This window comes from Hypanus sabinus, unplaced genomic scaffold, assembly GCF_030144855.1.
Source record: "Hypanus sabinus isolate sHypSab1 unplaced genomic scaffold, sHypSab1.hap1 scaffold_293, whole genome shotgun sequence".
NCBI classification, from domain to species: Eukaryota; Metazoa; Chordata; class Chondrichthyes; order Myliobatiformes; family Dasyatidae; genus Hypanus; species Hypanus sabinus.
Window position 1 is genome coordinate 205856 of NW_026781079.1, and position 19617 is coordinate 225472.

General features: G+C 42.7%; 1 protein-coding gene across 1 annotated transcript in view; it reads right to left on the reverse strand.

The window, feature by feature from the left end:
- Positions 1–19617, reverse strand: part of LOC132388285 (uncharacterized) — a 54418-nt gene that overhangs the window by 19300 nt on the left and 15501 nt on the right. The window contains exons 5-10 of the mRNA XM_059960623.1: positions 17898–18029; positions 14919–15062; positions 11306–11479; positions 7741–7884; positions 4108–4281; positions 538–681 (exon numbers count right to left, since the gene is read on the reverse strand). Of these exons, the coding sequence (XP_059816606.1) occupies positions 538–681; positions 4108–4281; positions 7741–7884; positions 11306–11479; positions 14919–15062; positions 17898–18029 (912 nt within the window). The remainder of the gene's footprint in view (positions 1–537; positions 682–4107; positions 4282–7740; positions 7885–11305; positions 11480–14918; positions 15063–17897; positions 18030–19617) is intronic.

Consider the following 19617-nt stretch of genomic DNA (forward strand, 5'->3'; position numbering starts at 1 on the left):
GTGCACACCTCTAATAAACTGGAGAGCACAGGTTCAAGGTGAGAGAGTGACAACATTTAAAAGGGACAGAGGTGGAGCTCTGCACATGGAGTGTGGTGTAGACGCAGATGGTGCGAAGTTGAGTTGAATACAAGACAAGTTCAAAAAGCAGATTGTAGGGATATCTGGATTTGTGTTTCGATAAGAATATTGCAGAGTGGTAATATGCCAAACATGGCATTAGTGTAGGAGGGCACCTTGGTTGGCGTGGACAAGTTAGAATGAACCCTCTGTTTCTGTGCTATACTACTCCATGACTCTGCATTCCCTTTCATCTATATGGCTGTGTACATTTTCAAACAACCCCAAGGGTTACTCCAATACAACTGACCATTAAATAAACATGCTGACCCTGAACAGCAACATTTCACTGAGCATTATATTGAACAACATTCTGTTGCAATAATTGACATTGTCCTCAACTGTTTCCTTTGAAACCACTTTCATTCTGCTAACATGCATAATACTGAATGGGTCAAGTTAACACTGAGAACATACCAGAAAGCAGTTTGCATGGACCGACAAGCAAATCGTCAATCAATTGATCGGGACTGAAATTTGAGCTCTGAATTCGTTGCTCAGACGACGCGCTGGCAGACTGCGGTTGATTGGAGTCTCCACCCATTTCACTTGTATCAGCCCCTGTAACAATGCAAATCCAAACTAAAGGAGAGAATTCACCAAGAAAACAAAAGTGGCAAACACTGAGAAGGCCCTTCCGACCATTGAGTACATCTGCAAAGAATGTGAACACAACAGCAACCATCATCAATACCCCTCCACATCCAGGCCATGTTCTCTTCTCCCTGATGACAGGAGGGTTCGTTCCTGATCAGTAAGGACATCAAAGGTTTTGGGTAGACGGCAGGAGAATGGGGCCGAGAGGGATAGTAAATTAGCCAGGCAGAATGACTGAGCAGACCCCATGGACTAAAAGGCAAAGTTCTGCTCCTATGTCATAATCGCCCTACCAGCTGCAGATTTCCCTGCAATTCACACCTTAACCACTCGCCTTTAAGGATTGGAGGTGGTGCAGTCGATAAGTTCAAAATCTTTAGCATGACAATCTCAGAGCATTGGTCCTTGGTCCAAGTACGGAACAGTCAGAAAAAAAAATGGCAAAAGAACATCCCTACGTCATTTGAATCTTGCGCAAATTTGGCATTGTCACCCGACACTTCGACAAACTCCTGCAGATGCTCAGTGGACAGTATCCTAACTGGTTGCATCACGGGCTGTTTTGGAAACGTCAATGCCCAAGCGAGGAAAAGCCAAAAAACCGCAATGGAAACAAGCTTTTTCATCACAGGCAAAGCCCTCTCCTCTATTGAGTGTTGTCACAAAAGAGCGGCCTCATGAATTTTGTGCGTTAGTCAGAATAGAAAGATATCTCTTTAGAAAAGAGAAATTGATCCTTTTTCCAGTCAAATTGTGTTCAATCTTGGATTTGATAAAACTATCTATGGAGGCCAAGTCACTGGGTTCATTCAAGCAGGGGTTGGTAGATTCTGTCTAAGAAAGAGTATCAAACGTTACAGGGACAACGCGAGAGAATGGGGTTGAGCAGGACAATAGATCAGCAAACATGGAATGGCGCAGCAAATTCAATGGACTACAAGGCCAAATTCTGCTCATATGTCTTGGTGCCCGTCACTTGCATCTCTCCGTTTACTGGTTCTTAGGACGCCTCACTCTGTAGTTACTACCTATTGTATGTTTCAGGGAATGTATGTGGATGGTGATGAAAGTGTGGAACGAGCCGCCAGAGGAAGTGATGATGCGGGTTTGATTCGAGCAGGTAATAGAAGATTGGATAAGTACATGGATGGCCTGGTGGTGAGGGTCAGTGGGGCGAGGCAGAATAATAATTCAGCATAGACTTGATGGGCCAAAGGATCCGTTCCTGTTCCTGCAGTGTTTAGTGACCTTAACACACCTGTGTTCACTGTCACTCCTGAGTTCACTGGATCCCTGTCAATACTGGCAACTTTAGAAGTGGCGGGAATGGGCCTTTCTTCAACATTCGAGCTGTCTGTATAAACAGCATAGTAACATCAGGATTGCTGATAATTTGCAGAAGAACATAGCAAAGTGACCTGTGAAATAATTATTCAATACATGTCTACAGACTTTTCTGTCTCAGCAAGGAAGAGAAACAGGCCCCTCAGGCGATGATGTCAACCTTAACCATCCACATGAAGTGTCCAATTTATTAGGTGCATGTGTGGTCTTCCACTATAGCTCATCCACTTTGGTTTGAGCAAATGATCCTCTTGACCACGTCTGCATGCTTGATGTGTTGATTTGCTGCCATCAGACTGGCTGATTGGATATTTACATTCATGAGCTGGTGAACAGGTGCAACAAAGTGGCCAATGTGTGTGCAAGTTACTGTTCAGTGGATTTTCCAGCAATTAAGAATGTAGTTGCCTTTGTGTTTTTTTTCTGGAAACTTTGTGCAGTAGCAAGTATCATATTACTTGAATCTGCCATCTTAATAGTTAACCATATAGGAACGATATTTTTGCTCTCAGTCTTCTGCTCAGAGAAGATCACGTTACTTTTGTTTGGCTCTTTTGTTTGACTGTTTGGACAGCTCTTCATTGGTCATATAAAATTTAAGAGAACATACTTAAGCAGTAAGCTTTGTGTCTTATTCTTAGAGGAACAGCCCCCTCAGACCATCACGTGGACATCAACCATCCACATAGAGTGTCTAACTTATTAGGTGCATGTGTGGCCTTCCGCTGCAGCTCATCCACTTTGGTTTGAGCAAATGAAACTCTTGATTATGTCTACATGTTTTATGCATTGAGTTACTGCCATGTGATAGGCAGATTAGATATCTACATTAATGAGCACATGGACAGGTGTAACTAATTAAGTGGCCACTGTGTGTCCACGTGGTTGTTCAATGAATTTTTCAGTTGCCTTTGCTTTTTCTGGAAACTTTGATCATAGGAAATATCATATTTCTTGAATCTGGCATCATATTGGTTATCGACATAGAATGGATACTTTTGTTCTCAGTATTCTCCTCCAGGAAATTACATTAATTCTCCTGTCCTTTTCATTTCAGTATTTGAGCACCTCTTCTTTGGTCTTACAACGCTTCAGAAAACAAACTCAAGCAATACATTTTATGCCTCATTCTTGACGTCTAGATCGCAAAAGCATCGGGATCCAACAAGTTGCATTTGGTAGGTCGAATCAAGGTGGCAATTTCATAGTGAAGGACGGGCCCTGCAGAGTGTTGTGGAAGAGGGAGACCTAAGAGTCCAGGTAAATATTTCACTGAAAGGGGAGTCAGAGGTAAAGAGCCAGATCAATGAATTTCGGTGATGGATCATAATGTCCAATAGTACTGGATGTTGCTGAGGCCATACCATAGTTTTGGTCACATGGTTTCATTCAATTGCAGATATTGCAAACAAACTCCAGGGCCTGATTTACAGGGAGTGGTTGTGCAGGATAAGCACCAACTCCTTGGAGGGCAGAAAACTGAATGATATCCTAATAGAGGTATTCAGAACAGTAAGTGGTATTAATCGTCTGACTGCAAACATCGCTACCCCATCACCACCCTCTCTCAGGGCAAGCTTCTTCAAAACTGGACAGCATCGGCTGAAGATGAGGGGTGGAAACAATTAAAAGGGACCTGTTCGGAGCTTCTGCATGTGGAAGGTGAAGATATATTAATAGAGCTAAGCTGAATTGATACAAGTACAACAAAGACATATTAGGGACATTTGGCTACGTGAATAGATAAGAAAGGTGCTGAGGAACACTTGCCAAAACAAGGTATTAGCATTAGCTGGCATGGACAAGTTAGAATGAATTGCCAGTTTCTGTGCTATGTTACTCTGTGACTCTGTATTCCCACTCTATCTGTTTGACTACCTTCACTTTCAAACAATCCCAATGGTTACTCAGGTACAACATATCATTGAATAAACAAACTCACTCTGAATGGTATAATTTCACTGAGCATTTAATTGTACAATACTCTGTTGCAATAATCAATAAGGCATTCACTATTTCCTTTGAAACTACTTTCATTTTACTAACCTGCAAATTGGCGACTGAGTACCAAACCGTCTTCAGAAAGTCTGCGTCTTCTTGTACGACACTGAAGAGGCCTGGTGGGCGGAACTACACCTTCTTCTGCTTCACTGCTAATTGACTGTTCAAGATCGCTGTCCTCTTTCGAGGAACCAAACAAGATTATGCCAGTCTGTTGCACTGTTAACAATGCAGATCCACATTAAAGTAGAGAAGTACAGAGACATATTTCAAGAAAAAAAGTGGCAATCACTGAGAAAGAAAGCCATTCCCACAACCATTGAGTATATCTACAAGGTATACTACCAGAACAAAACAGCATCCAGCAAATACCCCCTCCACATGCAGACCATGCTATTTTATCACTGATGTCAGAAGTGTTGGTTCTTGATTAGTAACAACATCAAACGTTACGGGGAGAAGCAGAAGAATGGGAATGAGAGGGAATATTAAATCAGCCATGATGGTCTGACTGAGCAGACCTGATGGACCACACTGTGCAATTCTGCTCCTATGTCTTATGGTCCCACCAGCTGCAGATCTCCCTGTAATCCACACATTGATCAGTAGCCTTTAAGCGACTGGAGGTGGATGTGGTCGATAAGTTCAAAATCTTTGGCATTACAACTTCAGAGGACTGATCCTGGGTGCAACACAGAACCGTAATAACAAAGACAGCACAAGAGCATCCCTATATTATTTGAAACTTTCGCAAATTCGGCACTTCACCTGACACTTCGACAAACGTCTGTAGACGAACAGTGGACAGCACTCTAACTGGCCTCACCACCGTCTGTTCTGGAAAGACCAATGCCCGGGAATGGAAAAGCCAAAAAAAAATGATGGATACAGGCCTTTTCATCAACTCTCCTCGATTGAGTGTTGCCACAAAAGAGCGGCCTCATGAACTTTGTGTGTGTAGGAATAGAATAGAAAAATAACCCTTCAGAAGAAAGGAAAAGAAGATTTTTTTTCAGTCAATGGGTGACCGATCCATGGAATTCATTGGAGGAAGGCTGTGGAGGCCAGGTCACTGGGAACATTTCAACAGCGCTTGATAGGTTCTGGATCAGTAAGATTAACAAGCATAACAGGGAGAACGCAAGAGGAACGGGATGAGCTGGAAAATCAATCAGCAAAGATGGAATGGTATATCAAAATCGAAGGGCCGAATGGCCTAATTCTGCTCGTGTGTCTTATTTCCCATCACCTCCTTGTTCACGCGTTATCGGTTCTCAAGAAGCTTTACCCTGCAGTTACTACTGATGAACTGTTTCAGGGGAACATGTGGGGGAACTTCTTCATGCCAAAGATGATGAGAGTGCGGAACGAGCCGCCAGGGAAAGTGATGCTACGGGTTGGGATTGAACAGTTAATAGAAACTTCGATAAGTACATGGATGGGATCGCTCTGGAGGTGTAGTTTTGTGGGCTGAGGCAGAATACGTTTCTAGCATGGACTTGATGGGCCAAAGGACCCACTTCTGCTCTGCCGTGTTCAGCCACTTTAACACAACCGTGTAACATGACCGAAGTCACTGGATCCCCATCACTATTGGCACCTTTCCACGTGGCAGGAATGGGTTATTCATCACTCAAACTGTCAGCATGAACAGCATAGTAACATGAGGATTAGATGATGATTTGTTTCAGGAAGACGAAGCGATGTGATCTGTGAACTGCAGTTGGTCATTACCTGTCTGAAAAGTATTCTCTCTCATTAAGGAAGAGATATGCTGCAGAGAAACAGGCCCCTCAGCCGATTATGTCGACATCAACCGTCCACATACATTGTCTAATTGATCAGCTACCTGTGTGGCCTTCCACTGTAGCTCACCCACTTTGGTTTGAGCAAATGACCCTCTTGACCATGTCTGCATGTTTTATGCATTGAGTTCCTGCCACGTGATTGGCTGATTAGATACCTACAGTAATGAGCATTTGCATGTGGCCACTGAGTGTACACGTGATCCATCAGTGAATTTTCCAGCATTACAATGGCAATTGCCCCAACTTTTACGGAGACTTTTTGGTTCAGAAATAAGAGTGAAATTAATTGAATCAGCCTTCTTATTGGTTGATAAAATTAATGAATGTTTTTTACTAAGCAGTAATCTGCTGGAGGAACATGGTACTTTTTTGTCTCTCTCTCTCTGTCCTTTGAGTCTTTGGTTACCTCTTTTTTGCTCTTCTTACCCTCAATAAACTAAAACAACAGTGGTAGGTGCATGAAGATGGATCCAATGGGCTCTTTTAAGAGTCTCTTAGACAGGTACATAGAGCGTCGGAAAATAGAGGGCTAGACACTTGGGAAATTCTGGGCTGTTTCTAGTGTAGATTGCATGACCGACAACATTGTGGGTCGAAGGGCCTGTAATGTGCTGTAGATTTCTATATTTAAACAACTTTTATGCCTCAATCTTGACTTTAGGATTGCCAAAAGCATCAGGATACAACACTATTCATACAAACAATTTTGAAGAAAATGCATCCGTTGCGCTTAGTAAGTTTGCAGATGATAACAAATTAGGTGCTCTGGTAAACAGTGAAGAAAGTTGGCAAAAATTATGGGGGCATTTGGATCAACTCGTTCTGTGGTTTGCGGATTGTCAGTGGCATTCAATCCATTTAGGTGAGGAGTAATGCACTTCCATCGTAAAGGGTAGGTCCTGCAGAGTGTTGTGGAACAGGAAGACAACAGTAGAGATAAACAGTTCACTGCAAGAGGCATAACAGGGAAACATCTGGAGTAATGTGATGTCTCAGATCAACCGGATGCTGACAGTGGCATTTGACACACCGATCTGTATCAGTCAGGTCACTGAATTTCGGTGATGGAACGTAATGTTCCCATACCTCAGGATGTTGGTGTGGCCATACATTGAGTACTGTGTACAGTTTTCCTCACAGGAAAGATGTCATTCAACTGCAAACAGTGCAAAGAAATTCTGGGGTCTGACATACAGTGAGAGGTCATGCAGGTTTGGAGTTCACTCCCCAGTGAGTACGAAATTGAAAGGAGAGCTATTTGGGGGATTCAAAATCAGAATGGGTATTATAGCAGTGAATGCACACTTCCCTCCCCCATCATCACCCCTTTCAAGTGCACACCTCTAATAAACTGGAGAGCACAGGTTCAAGGTGAGAGAGTGACAACATTTAAAAGGGACAGAGGTGGAGCTCTGCACATGGAGTGTGGTGTAGACGCAGATGGTGCGAAGTTGAGTTGAATACAAGACAAGTTCAAAAAGCAGATTGTAGGGATATCTGGATTTGTGTTTCGATAAGAATATTGCAGAGTGGTAATATGCCAAACATGGCATTAGTGTAGGAGGGCACCTTGGTTGGCGTGGACAAGTTAGAATGAATCCTCTGTTTCTGTGCTATACTACTCCATGACTCTGCATTCCCTTTCATCTATATGGCTGTGTACATTTTCAAACAACCCCAAGGGTTACTCCAATACAACTGACCATTAAATAAACATGCTGACCCTGAACAGCAACATTTCACTGAGCATTATATTGAACAACATTCTGTTGCAATAATTGACATTGTCCTCAACTGTTTCCTTTGAAACCACTTTCATTCTGCTAACATGCATAATACTGAATGGGTCAAGTTAACACTGAGAACATACCAGAAAGCAGTTTGCATGGACCGACAAGCAAATCGTCAATCAATTGATCGGGACTGAAAATTGAGCTCTGAATTCGTTGCTCAGACGACGCGCTGGCAGACTGCGGTTGATTGGAGTCTCCACCCATTTCACTTGTATCAGCCCCTGTAACAATGCAAATCCAAACTAAAGGAGAGAATTCACCAAGAAAACAAAAGTGGCAAACACTGAGAAGGCCCTTCCGACCATTGAGTACATCTGCAAAGAATGTGAACACAACAGCAACCATCATCAATACCCCTCCACATCCAGGCCATGTTCTCTTCTCCCTGATGACAGGAGGGTTCGTTCCTGATCAGTAAGGACATCAAAGGTTTTGGGTAGACGGCAGGAGAATGGGGCCGAGAGGGATAGTAAATTAGCCAGGCAGAATGACTGAGCAGACCCCATGGACTAAAAGGCAAAGTTCTGCTCCTATGTCATAATCGCCCTACCAGCTGCAGATTTCCCTGCAATTCACACCTTAATCACTCGCCTTAAAGGATTGGTGGTGGTGCAGTCGATAAGTTCAAAATCTTTAGCATGACAATCTCAGAGCATTGGTCCTTGGTCCAAGTACGGAACAGTCAGGAAAAAAATGGCAAAAGAACATCCCTACGTCATTTGAATCTTGCGCAAATTTGGCATTGTCACCCGACACTTCGACAAACTCCTGCAGATGCTCAGTGGACAGTATCCTAACTGGTTGCATCACGGGCTGTTTTGGAAACGCCAATGCCCAAGCGAGGAAAAGCTAAAAAACCGTGATGGATACAAGCTTTTTCGTCACAGGCAAAGCCCTCTCCTCTATTGAGTGTTGTCACAAAAGAGCGGCCTCATGAATTTTGTGCGTTAGTCAGAATAGAAAGATATCTCTTTAGAAAAGAGAAATTGATTCTTTTTCCAGTCAAATTGTGTTCAATCTTGGATTTGATAAAACTATCTATGGAGGCCAAGTCACTGGGTTCATTCAAGCAGGGGTTGGTAGATTCTGTCTAAGAAAGAGTATCAAACGTTACAGGGACAACGCGAGAGAATGGGGTTGAGCAGGACAATAGATCAGCAAACATGGAATGGCGCAGCAAATTCAATGGACTACAAGGCCAAATTCTGCTCATATGTCTTGGTGCCCGTCACTTGCATCTCTCCGTTTACTGGTTCTTAGGACGCCTCACTCTGTAGTTACTACCTATTGTATGTTTCAGGGAATGTATGTGGATGGTGATGAAAGTGTGGAACGAGCCGCCAGAGGAAGTGATGATGCGGGTTTGATTCGAGCAGGTAATAGAAGATTGGATAAGTACATGGATGGCCTGGTGGTGAGGGTCAGTGGGGCGAGGCAGAATAATAATTCAGCATAGACTTGATGGGCCAAAGGATCCGTTCCTGTTCCTGCAGTGTTTAGTGACCTTAACACACCTGTGTTCACTGTCACTCCTGAGTTCACTGGATCCCTGTCAATACTGGCAACTTTAGAAGTGGCGGGAATGGGCCTTTCTTCAACATTCGAGCTGTCTGTATAAACAGCATAGTAACATCAGGATTGCTGATAATTTGCATAAGAACATAGCAAAGTGACCTGTGAAATAATTATTCAATACATGTCTACAGACTTTTCTGTCTCAGCAAGGAAGAGAAACAGGCCCCTCAGGCGATGATGTCAACCTTAACCATCCACATGAAGTGTCCAATTTATTAGGTGCATGTGTGGTCTTCCACTATAGCTCATCCACTTTGGTTTGAGCAAATGATCCTCTTGACCACGTCTGCATGCTTGATGTGTTGATTTGCTGCCATCAGACTGGCTGATTGGATATTTACATTCATGAGCTGGTGAACAGGTGCAACAAAGTGGCCAATGTGTGTGCAAGTTACTGTTCAGTGGATTTTCTAGCAATTAAGAATGTAGTTGCCTTTGTGTTTTTTTTTCTGGAAACTTTGTGCAGTAGCAAGTATCATATTACTTGAATCTGCCATCTTAATCGTTAAACATATAGGAACGATATTTTTGCTCTCAGTCTTCTGCTCAGAGAAGATCACGTTACTTTTGTTTGGCTCTTTTGTTTGACTGTTTGGACAGCTCTTCATTGGTCATATAAAATTTAAGAGAACATACTTAAGCAGTAAGCTTTGTGTCTTATTCTTAGAGGAACAGCCCCCTCAGACCATCACGTGGACATCAACCATCCACATACAGTGTCTAACTTATTAGGTGCATGTGTGGCCTTCCGCTGCAGCTCATCCACTTTGGTTTGAGCAAATGAAACTCTTGATTATGTCTACATGTTTTATGCATTGAGTTGCTGCCATGTGATAGGCAGATTAGATATCTACATTAATGAGCACATGGACAGGTGTAACTAATTAAGTGGCCACTGTGTGTCCACATGGTTGTTCAGTGAATTTTTCAGTTGCCTTTGCTTTTTCTGGAAACTTTCATCATAGGAAATATCATATTTCTTGAATCTGCCATCCTATTGGTTATCGACATAGAATGGATACCTTTGTTATCAGTATTCTCCTCCAGGAGATTACATTAATTCTCCTGTCCTTTTCATTTCAGTATTTGAGCACCTCTTCTTTGGTCTTACAACGCTTCAGAAAACAAACTCAAGCAATACATTTTATGCCTCATTCTTGACGTCTAGATCGCAAAAACATCAGGATCTAACAAGTTGCATTTGGTAGGTCGAATCAAGGTGGCAATTTCATAGTGAAGGGTGGGCCGTAAGAGGGAGACCTAAGAGTCCAGGTAAATATTTCACTGAAAGGGGCGTCAGAGGTAAAGAGCCAGATCAATGAATTTCGGTGATGGATCATAATGTCCAATAGTACTGGATGTTGCTGAGGCCATACCATAGTTTTGGTCACATGGTTTCATTCAATTGCAGATATTGCAAACAAACTCCAGGGCCTGATTTACAGGGAGTGGTTGTGCAGGATAAGCACCAACTCCTTGGAGGCAGAAAACTGAATGATATCCTAATAGAGGTATTCAAAACAGTAAGTGGTATTAATCGTCTGACTGCAAACATTGCTACCCCATCACCACCCTCTCTCAGGGCAAGCTTCTTCAAAACTGGACAGCATTGGCTGAAGATGAGGGGTGGAAACAATTAAAAGGGACCTGTTTGGAGCTTCTGCATGTGGAAGGTGAAGATATATTAATAGAGCTAAGCTGAATTGATACAAGTACAACAAAGACATATTAGGGACATTTGGCTAAGTGAATAGATAAGAAAGGTGCTGAGAAACACTTGCCAAAACAAGGTATCAGCAAAGAAAGGTACATTGGCTGGCATGGACAAGTTAGAATGAATAGCCAGTTTCTGTGCTATGTCACTCTGAGACTCTGTATTCAGACTATCTGTTTCACCACCTTCACTTTCAAACAATCCCAATGGTTACTCAGGTACAACATATCATTGAATAAACAAACTCACTCTGAATGGTATAATTTCACTGAGCATTTAATTGTACAATACTCTGTTGCAATAATCAATAAGGCATTCACTATTTCCTTTGAAACTACTTTCATTTTACTAACCTGCAAATTGGCGACTGAGCATCAAACCGTCTTCAGAAAGTCTGCGTCTTCTTGTACGACACTGAAGAGGCCTGGTGGGCGGAACTACACCTTCTTCTGCTTCACTGCTAATTGACTGTTCAAGATCGCTGTCCTCTTTCGAGGAACCAAACAAGATTATGCCAGTCTGTTGCTCTGTTAACAATGCAGATCCACATTAAAGTAGAGAAGTACAGAGACTGAGAATCACTGAGAAAGAAAGCCATTCCCACAACCATTGAGTATATCTACAAGGTATACTACCAGAACAAAACAGCATCCAGCAAATACCCCCTCCTCATCCAGACCATGCTGTTTTATCACTGATGTCAGAAGTGTTGGTTCTTGATTAGTAACAACATCAAACGTTACGGGGAGAAGCAGAAGAATGGGAATGAGAGGGAATATTAAATCAGCCATGATGGTCTGACTGAGCAGACCTGATGGACCACACTGTGCAATTCTGCTCCTATGTCTTATGGTCCCACCAGCTGCAGATCTCCCTGTAATCCACACATTGATCAGTAGCCTTTAAGCGATTGGAGGTGGAGGTGGTCGGTAAGTTCAAAATCTTTGGCATTACAATTTCAGAGGACAGGTCCTGGGTGCAACACTTAACTGTAATAACAAAGACAGCACAAGAGCATCCCTATATTATTTGAAACTTGCGCAAAATTGACGTGTCACCTGACACTTCGACAAACTTCTGTAGACGAACAGTGGACAGCACTCTAACTGGTTGTACAACCGACTGTTCTGGAAAGACCAATGCCCGGGAATGGAAAAGCCACAAAAAATGATGGATACAGGCCTTTTCATCAACTCTCCTCGATTGAGTGTTGCCACAAAAGAGCGGCCTCATGAACTTTGTGTGTGTAGGAATAGAATAGAAAAATAACCCTTCAGAAGAAAGGAAAAGAAGATTTTTTTTCAGTCAATGGGTGACCGATCCATGGAATTTATTGGAGGAAGGCTGTGGAGGCCAGGTCACTGGGAACATTTCAACAGCGCTTGATAGGTTCTGGATCAGTAAGATTAACAAGCATAACAGGGAGAACGCAAGAGGAAGGGGATGAGCTGGAAAATCAATCAGCAAAGATGGAATGGTATATCAAAATCGAAGGGCCGAATGGCCTAATTCTGCTCGTGTGTCTTATTTCCCATCACCTCCTTGTTCACGCGTTATCGGTTCTCAAGAAGCTTTACCCTGCAGTTACTACTGATGAACTGTTTCAGGGGAACATGTGGGGGAACTTCTTCATGCCAAAGATGATGAGAGTGCGGAACGAGCCGCCAGGGAAAGTGATGCTACGGGTTGGGATTGAACAGTTAATAGAAACTTCGATAAGTACATGGATGGGATCGCTCTGGAGGTGTAGTTTGGTGGGCTGAGGCAGAATACGTTTCTAGCATGGACTTGATGGGCCAAAGGACCCACTTCTGCTCTGCCGTGTTCAGCCACTTTAACACAACCGTGTAACATGACCGAAGTCACTGGATCCCCATCACTATTGGCACCTTTCCACGTGGCAGGAATGGGTTATTCATCACAAACTGTCAGCATGAACAGCATAGTAACATGAGGATTAGATGATGATTTGTTTCAGGAAGACGAAGCGATGTGATCTGTGAACTGCAGTTGGTCATTACCTGTCTGAAAAGTATTCTCTCTCATTAAGGAAGAGATATGCTGCAGAGAAACAGGCCCCTCAGCCGATTATGTCGACATCAACCGTCCACATACATTGTCTAATTGATCAGCTACCTGTGTGGCCTTCCACTGTAGCTCACCCACTTTGGTTTGAGCAAATGACCCTCTTGACCATGTCTGCATGTTTTATGCATTGAGTTCCTGCCACGTGATTGGCTGATTAGATACCTACAGTAATGAGCATTTGCATGTGGCCACTGAGTGTACACGTGATCCATCAGTGAATTTTCCAGCATTACAATGGCAATTACCCCAACTTTTATGGAGACTTTTTGGTTCAGAAATAAGAGTGAAATTAATTGAATCAGCCTTCTTATTGGTTGATAAAATGTAATGAATGTTTTTTACTAAGCAGTAATCTGCTGGAGGAACATGGTACTTTTTTGTCTCTCTCTCTCTGTCCTTTGAGTCTTTGGTTACCTCTTTTTTGCTCTTCTTACCCTCAATAAACTGAAACAACAGTGGTAGGTGCATGAAGATGGATCCAATGGGCTCTTTTAAGAGTCTCTTAGACAGGTACATAGAGCATCGGAAAATAGAGGGCTAGACACTTGGGAAATTCTGGGCTGTTTCTAGTGTAGATTGCATGATCGACAACATTGTGGGTCGAAGGGCCTGTAATGTGCTGTAGATTTCTATATTTAAACAACTTTTATGCCTCAATCTTGACTTTAGGATTGCCAAAAGCATCAGGATACAACACTATTCATACAAACAATTTTGAAGAAAATGCATCCGTTGCGCTTAGTAAGTTTGCAGATGATAACAAATTAGGTGCTCTGGTAAACAGTGAAGAAAGTTGTCAAAAAATATGGGGGCATTTAGATCAACTCGTTCTGTGGTTTGCAGATTGTCAGTGGCATTCAATCCATTTAGGTGAGGAGTATTGCACTTCCATCGTAAAGGGTAGGTCCTGCAGTGTGTTGTGGAACAGGAAGACAACAGTAGAGATAAACAGTTCACTGCAAGAGGCATAACAAGTAAACATCTGGAGTAATGTGATGTCTCAGATCAACCGGATGCTGACAGTGGCACTTGACACACTGATCTGTATCAGTCAGGTCACTGAATTTCGGTGATGGAACGTAATGTTCCCATACCTCAGGATGTTGGTGTGGCCATACATTGAGTACTGTGTACAGTTTTCCTCACAGGAAAGATGTCATTCAACTGCAAACAGTGCAAAGAAATTCTGGGGTCTGACATACAGTGAGAGGTCATGCAGGTTTGGAGTTCACTCCCCAGTGAGTACGAAATTGAAAGGAGAGCTATTTGGGGGATTCAAAATCAGAATGGGTATTATAGCAGTGAATGCACACTTCCCTCCCCCATCATCACCCCTTTCAAGTGCACACCTCTAATAAACTGGAGAGCACAGGTTCAAGGTGAGAGAGTGACAACATTTAAAAGGGACAGAGGTGGAGCTCTGCACATGGAGTGTGGTGTAGACGCAGATGGTGCGAAGTTGAGTTGAATACAAGACAAGTTCAAAAAGCAGATTGTAGGGATATCTGGATTTGTGTTTCGATAAGAATATTGCAGAGTGGTAATATGCCAAACATGGCATTAGTGTAGGAGGGCACCTTGGTTGGCGTGGACAAGTTAGAATGAACCCTCTGTTTCTGTGCTATACTACTCCATGACTCTGCATTCCCTTTCATCTATATGGCTGTGTACATTTTCAAACAACCCCAAGGGTTACTCCAATACAACTGACCATTAAATAAACATGCTGACCCTGAACAGCAACATTTCACTGAGCATTATATTGAACAACATTCTGTTGCAATAATTGACATTGTCCTCAACTGTTTCCTTTGAAACCACTTTCATTCTGCTAACATGCATAATACTGAATGGGTCAAGTTAACACTGAGAACATACCAGAAAGCAGTTTGCATGGACCGACAAGCAAATCGTCAATCAATTGATCGGGACTGAAATTTGAGCTCTGAATTCGTTGCTCAGACGACGCGCTGGCAGACTGCGGTTGATTGGAGTCTCCACCCATTTCACTTGTATCAGCCCCTGTAACAATGCAAATCCAAACTAAAGGAGAGAATTCACCAAGAAAACAAAAGTGGCAAACACTGAGAAGGCCCTTCCGACCATTGAGTACATCTGCAAAGAATGTGAACACAACAGCAACCATCATCAATACCCCTCCACATCCAGGCCATGTTCTCTTCTCCCTGATGACAGGAGGGTTCGTTCCTGATCAGTAAGGACATCAAAGGTTTTGGGTAGACGGCAGGAGAATGGGGCCGAGAGGGATAGTAAATTAGCCAGGCAGAATGACTGAGCAGACCCCATGGACTAAAAGGCAAAGTTCTGCTCCTATGTCATAATCGCCCTACCAGCTGCAGATTTCCCTGCAATTCACACCTTAACCACTCGCCTTTAAGGATTGGAGGTGGTGCAGTCGATAAGTTCAAAATCTTTAGCATGACAATCTCAGAGCATTGGTCCTTGGTCCAAGTACGGAACAGTCAGAAAAAAAAATGGCAAAAGAACATCCCTACGTCATTTGAATCTTGCGCAAATTTGGCATTGTCACCCGACACTTTGACAAACTCCTGCAGATGCTCAGTGGACAGTATCCTAACTGGTTGCATCACGGGCTGTTTTGGAAACGTCAATGCCCAAGCGAGGAAAAGCCAAAAAACCGCAATGGATACAAGCTTTTTCATCACAGGCAAAGCCCTCTCCTCTATTGAGTGTTGTCACAAAAGAGCGGCCTCATGAATTTTGTGTGTTAGTCAGAATAGAAAGATATCTCTTTGGAAAAGAGAAAATGATTCTTTTACCAGTCAAATTGTGTTCTATCTTGGATTTGATAAAACTATCTATGGAGGCCAAGTCACTGGGTTCATTCAAGCAGGGGTTGGTAGATTCTGTCTAAGAAAAGAGTATCAAACGTTACAGGGACAATGCGAAAGAATGGGGTTGAGCAGGACAATAGATCAGCAAACATGGAATGGCGCAGCAAATTCAATGGACTACAAGGCCAAATTCTGCTCATATGTCTTGGTGCCCGTCACTTGCATCTCTCCGTTTACTGGTTCTTAGGAAGCCTCACTCTGTAGTTACTATTGTATGTTTCAGGGAATGTATGTGGATGGTGATGAAAGTGTGGAACGAGCCGCCAGAGGAAGTGATGATGCGGGTTTGATTCGAGCAGGTAATAGAAGGTTGGATAAGTACATGGATGGTCTGGTGGTGAGGGTCAGTGGGGAGAGGCAGAATAATGCTTCAGCATAGACTTGTTGAGCCAAAGGATCCGTTCCTGCTCTGCAGTGTTTAGTGACCTTAACACACCTGTGTTCACTGCATCCCCATCAATACTGGTAACTTTAGAAGTGGCGGGAATGGGTTTTTCAACATTCGAGCTGTCTGTATAAACAGCATAGTAACATCAGCATTGCTGATAATTTGCAGAAGAACATAGCAAAGTGACCGTGAAATAATTATTCAATACATGTCTACAGACTTTTCTGTCTCAGCAAGGAAGAGAAACAGGCCCCTCAGGCGATGATGTCAACCTTAACCATCCACATGAAGTGTCCAATTTATTAGGTGCATGTGTGGTCTTCCACTATAGCTCATCCACTTTGGTTTGAGCAAATGATCCTCTTGACCACGTCTGCATGCTTGATGTGTTGATTTGCTGCCATCAGACTGGCTGATTAGATATTTACATTCATGAGCAGGTGGACAGGTGTAACAAACAAAATGGCCAATCTGTGTGTACAGTAGCATCAGTAGCACCAGTCAGCCAGATTTTTGAGCAAAGGATGTTCACAACGGCGAGAATAGATACCTTTGTTATCAGTATTCTCCTCCAGGAGATTACATTAATTTTCTTGTCTCTTTCATTTCAGTATTTGAGCACCTCTTCATTGGTCTTACATTTCAGAAAACAAACTCAAGCAATATGTTTATGCCTCATTCTTGACGTTTGGATCGCAAAAGCATCGGGATACAACAAGTTGCATTTGGTAGGTCGAATCAAGATGGCAATTTCATAGTGAAGGACGGGCCCTGCAGAATGTTGTGGAAGAGGGAGACCTAAGAGTCCAGGTAAATATTTCACTGAAAGGGGCGTCAGAGGTAAAGAGCCAGATCAATGAATTTCGGTAATGGATCATAATGTCCAATAGTACTGGATGTTGTTGAGGCCATACCATAGTTTTGGTCACATGGTTTTATTCAATTGCAGATATTGCAAACAAACTCCAGGGCCTGATTTACAGGGAGTGGTTGTGCAGGATAAGCACCAACTCTTTGGAGGCAGAAAAATGAATGATATTCTAATAGAGGTATTCAGAACAGTAAGTGGTATTAATCGTCTGACTGCAAACATCGCTACCCCATCACCACCCTCTCTCAGGGCAAGCTTCATAAAAACTGGACAGCATCAGTTGAAGGTGAGGGGTGGAAACAATTAAAAGGGACCTGGTTGCAGCTTCTGCATGTGGAAGGTGAAGATATATTAATAGAGCTAAGCTGAATTGATACAAGTACAACAAAGACATATTAGGGACATTTGGCTAAGTGAATAGATAAGAAAGGTGCTGAGGAACACTTGCCAAAACAGGGTATTAGCATTAGCTGGCATGGACAAGTTAGAATGAATAGCCAGTTTCTGTGCTATGTCACTCTGAGACTCTGTATTCAGACTATCTGTTTGACCATCTTCACTTTCAAACAATCCTAATGGTGACTCAGGTACAACAGATCAGTAAATAAACAGGCTCACTCTGAACGGTCTCAATTCACTGAGCATTTAATCGAACAATATTCTGTTGTAATAGTCAACAAAACATTCACTGTTTCCTTTGAAACTACTTTTATTTTACTAACCTGCAAATATGAGAATGTGGCTCTTTATGTATTCAGGCAATGTGGGTCTTCTTCGACGACGTCGAGGACGCCTGCGGTGCCGAACTGGACTTTCTTCTACTGCACTGCTTCTTGAAGGTTTAAGCGGTTGAGCTTTTGAGGAACAAGCCAGGATTTTATCAGTCTTTTGCACTATCAATGCAAATCCATATTAAAGAAGAGATGTACAGCGAAATATACCAAGAAAACAGAAGTATCAAGGACTGAGAATGAAGCCCATCCCACCATTCAGGACATCTACAAGCTGCACTACCACAACAAAACAGCAACCAGCAAATACCCCCTCCACATCCAGGCCATGTTGTCTTTTTACTGCTGTCAGAAGAGTTGGCTCTTGATTACTAACAACATCAAAGGTAACGGGGAGAAGCAGGTGAATGGGGTTGAGACTGAATATTAAACCAGCCATGATGGACTGACTGAGCAGACCTGATGGACCACACTGCACAACTCTGCTCCTATCTCTTACGGTCCTACCAGCTTCAGATTTCCCTGCAATTCACACATTGATAAGTAGCCTTTAAGAGATTGGAGGTGTTCCATAAGTCCAAAATCTTTGGCATTTCAATTTCAGAGGATTGGCCCTGGGACCAACACAGAACCGTAACAACAAAGACAGCACAAGAGCATCCCTATATTATTTGAAACTTGCGCAAATTCGGCACGTCACCTGACACTTTGACAAACTTCTGTAGACGCACAGTGGACAGCACCCTAACTGGTTGCACCACCGTCTGTTCTGGAAAGAGCAATGCCCAAGAATGGAAAAGCCAACAAAAAGTGATGAATACAGGTTTATTCTTCACAGGGAATGCACTCTCTTCAATTGAGTGTTGTCACAAAAGAATAGCCTCATGCATTTTGTGTATGTCGGAATAGAACAGAAAAGTAACCCTTTAGAAGAAAGGAAAGGAAGATCTATTCTTCCAGTCAATGGGTGATCAATCCATGGAATTCATTGCAGCAAGGCAGTGGAAGTGGCCACTGAGTGTGCACGTGATCCGTCAGTGAATTTTCCAGCACTATAGTAGCAATTGCCTCACCTTTTAGAGAAACATTTTGGTTGAGAAGCAAGAGTGACATTATTTGCATCAGCCATCTTACTGTTTGACAATATGGAATGGAATATTTTACTAAGCAGTAATCTGCTGGATGAACATGGTACGTTTTGTCTCTCTCCTTTGAGTCTTTGGTTTCCTCTTTTTTGCTCTTCTAACCATTCATAAAATAAACTGAAAAAACAGTGGTGGGTGTGTGGAGATGGATACAATAGGGTCTTTTAAGAGCCTCTTAGACAGGTACATAGAGAGTCGAAAAATAGAGGGCTATGAACTTGGAAAACCCCAGGCAGTTTCTAGAATAGATTGCATGATCGGCACAACATTGTGGGCCAAAGGGCCTGTAATGAGTTGTAGATTTCTATGTTTAAATAACTTTTATGCCTCAATCTTGACTTTAGGATTGCCAAAAGCATCAGGATGCAACACGATTTATACAAACAATTTTGAAGAAAATGCATCCATTGCGCTTAGTAAGTTTGCAGATGATAACAAATTAGGTGCTCTGGTAAACAGTGAAGAAAGTTGTCAAAAATTATGGGGGCATTTGCATCAACTAGTTCTGTGGTTTGAGGATTGTCAGTGGCATTCAATCCATTTGTGTGTGAAGTATTGCACTTCCA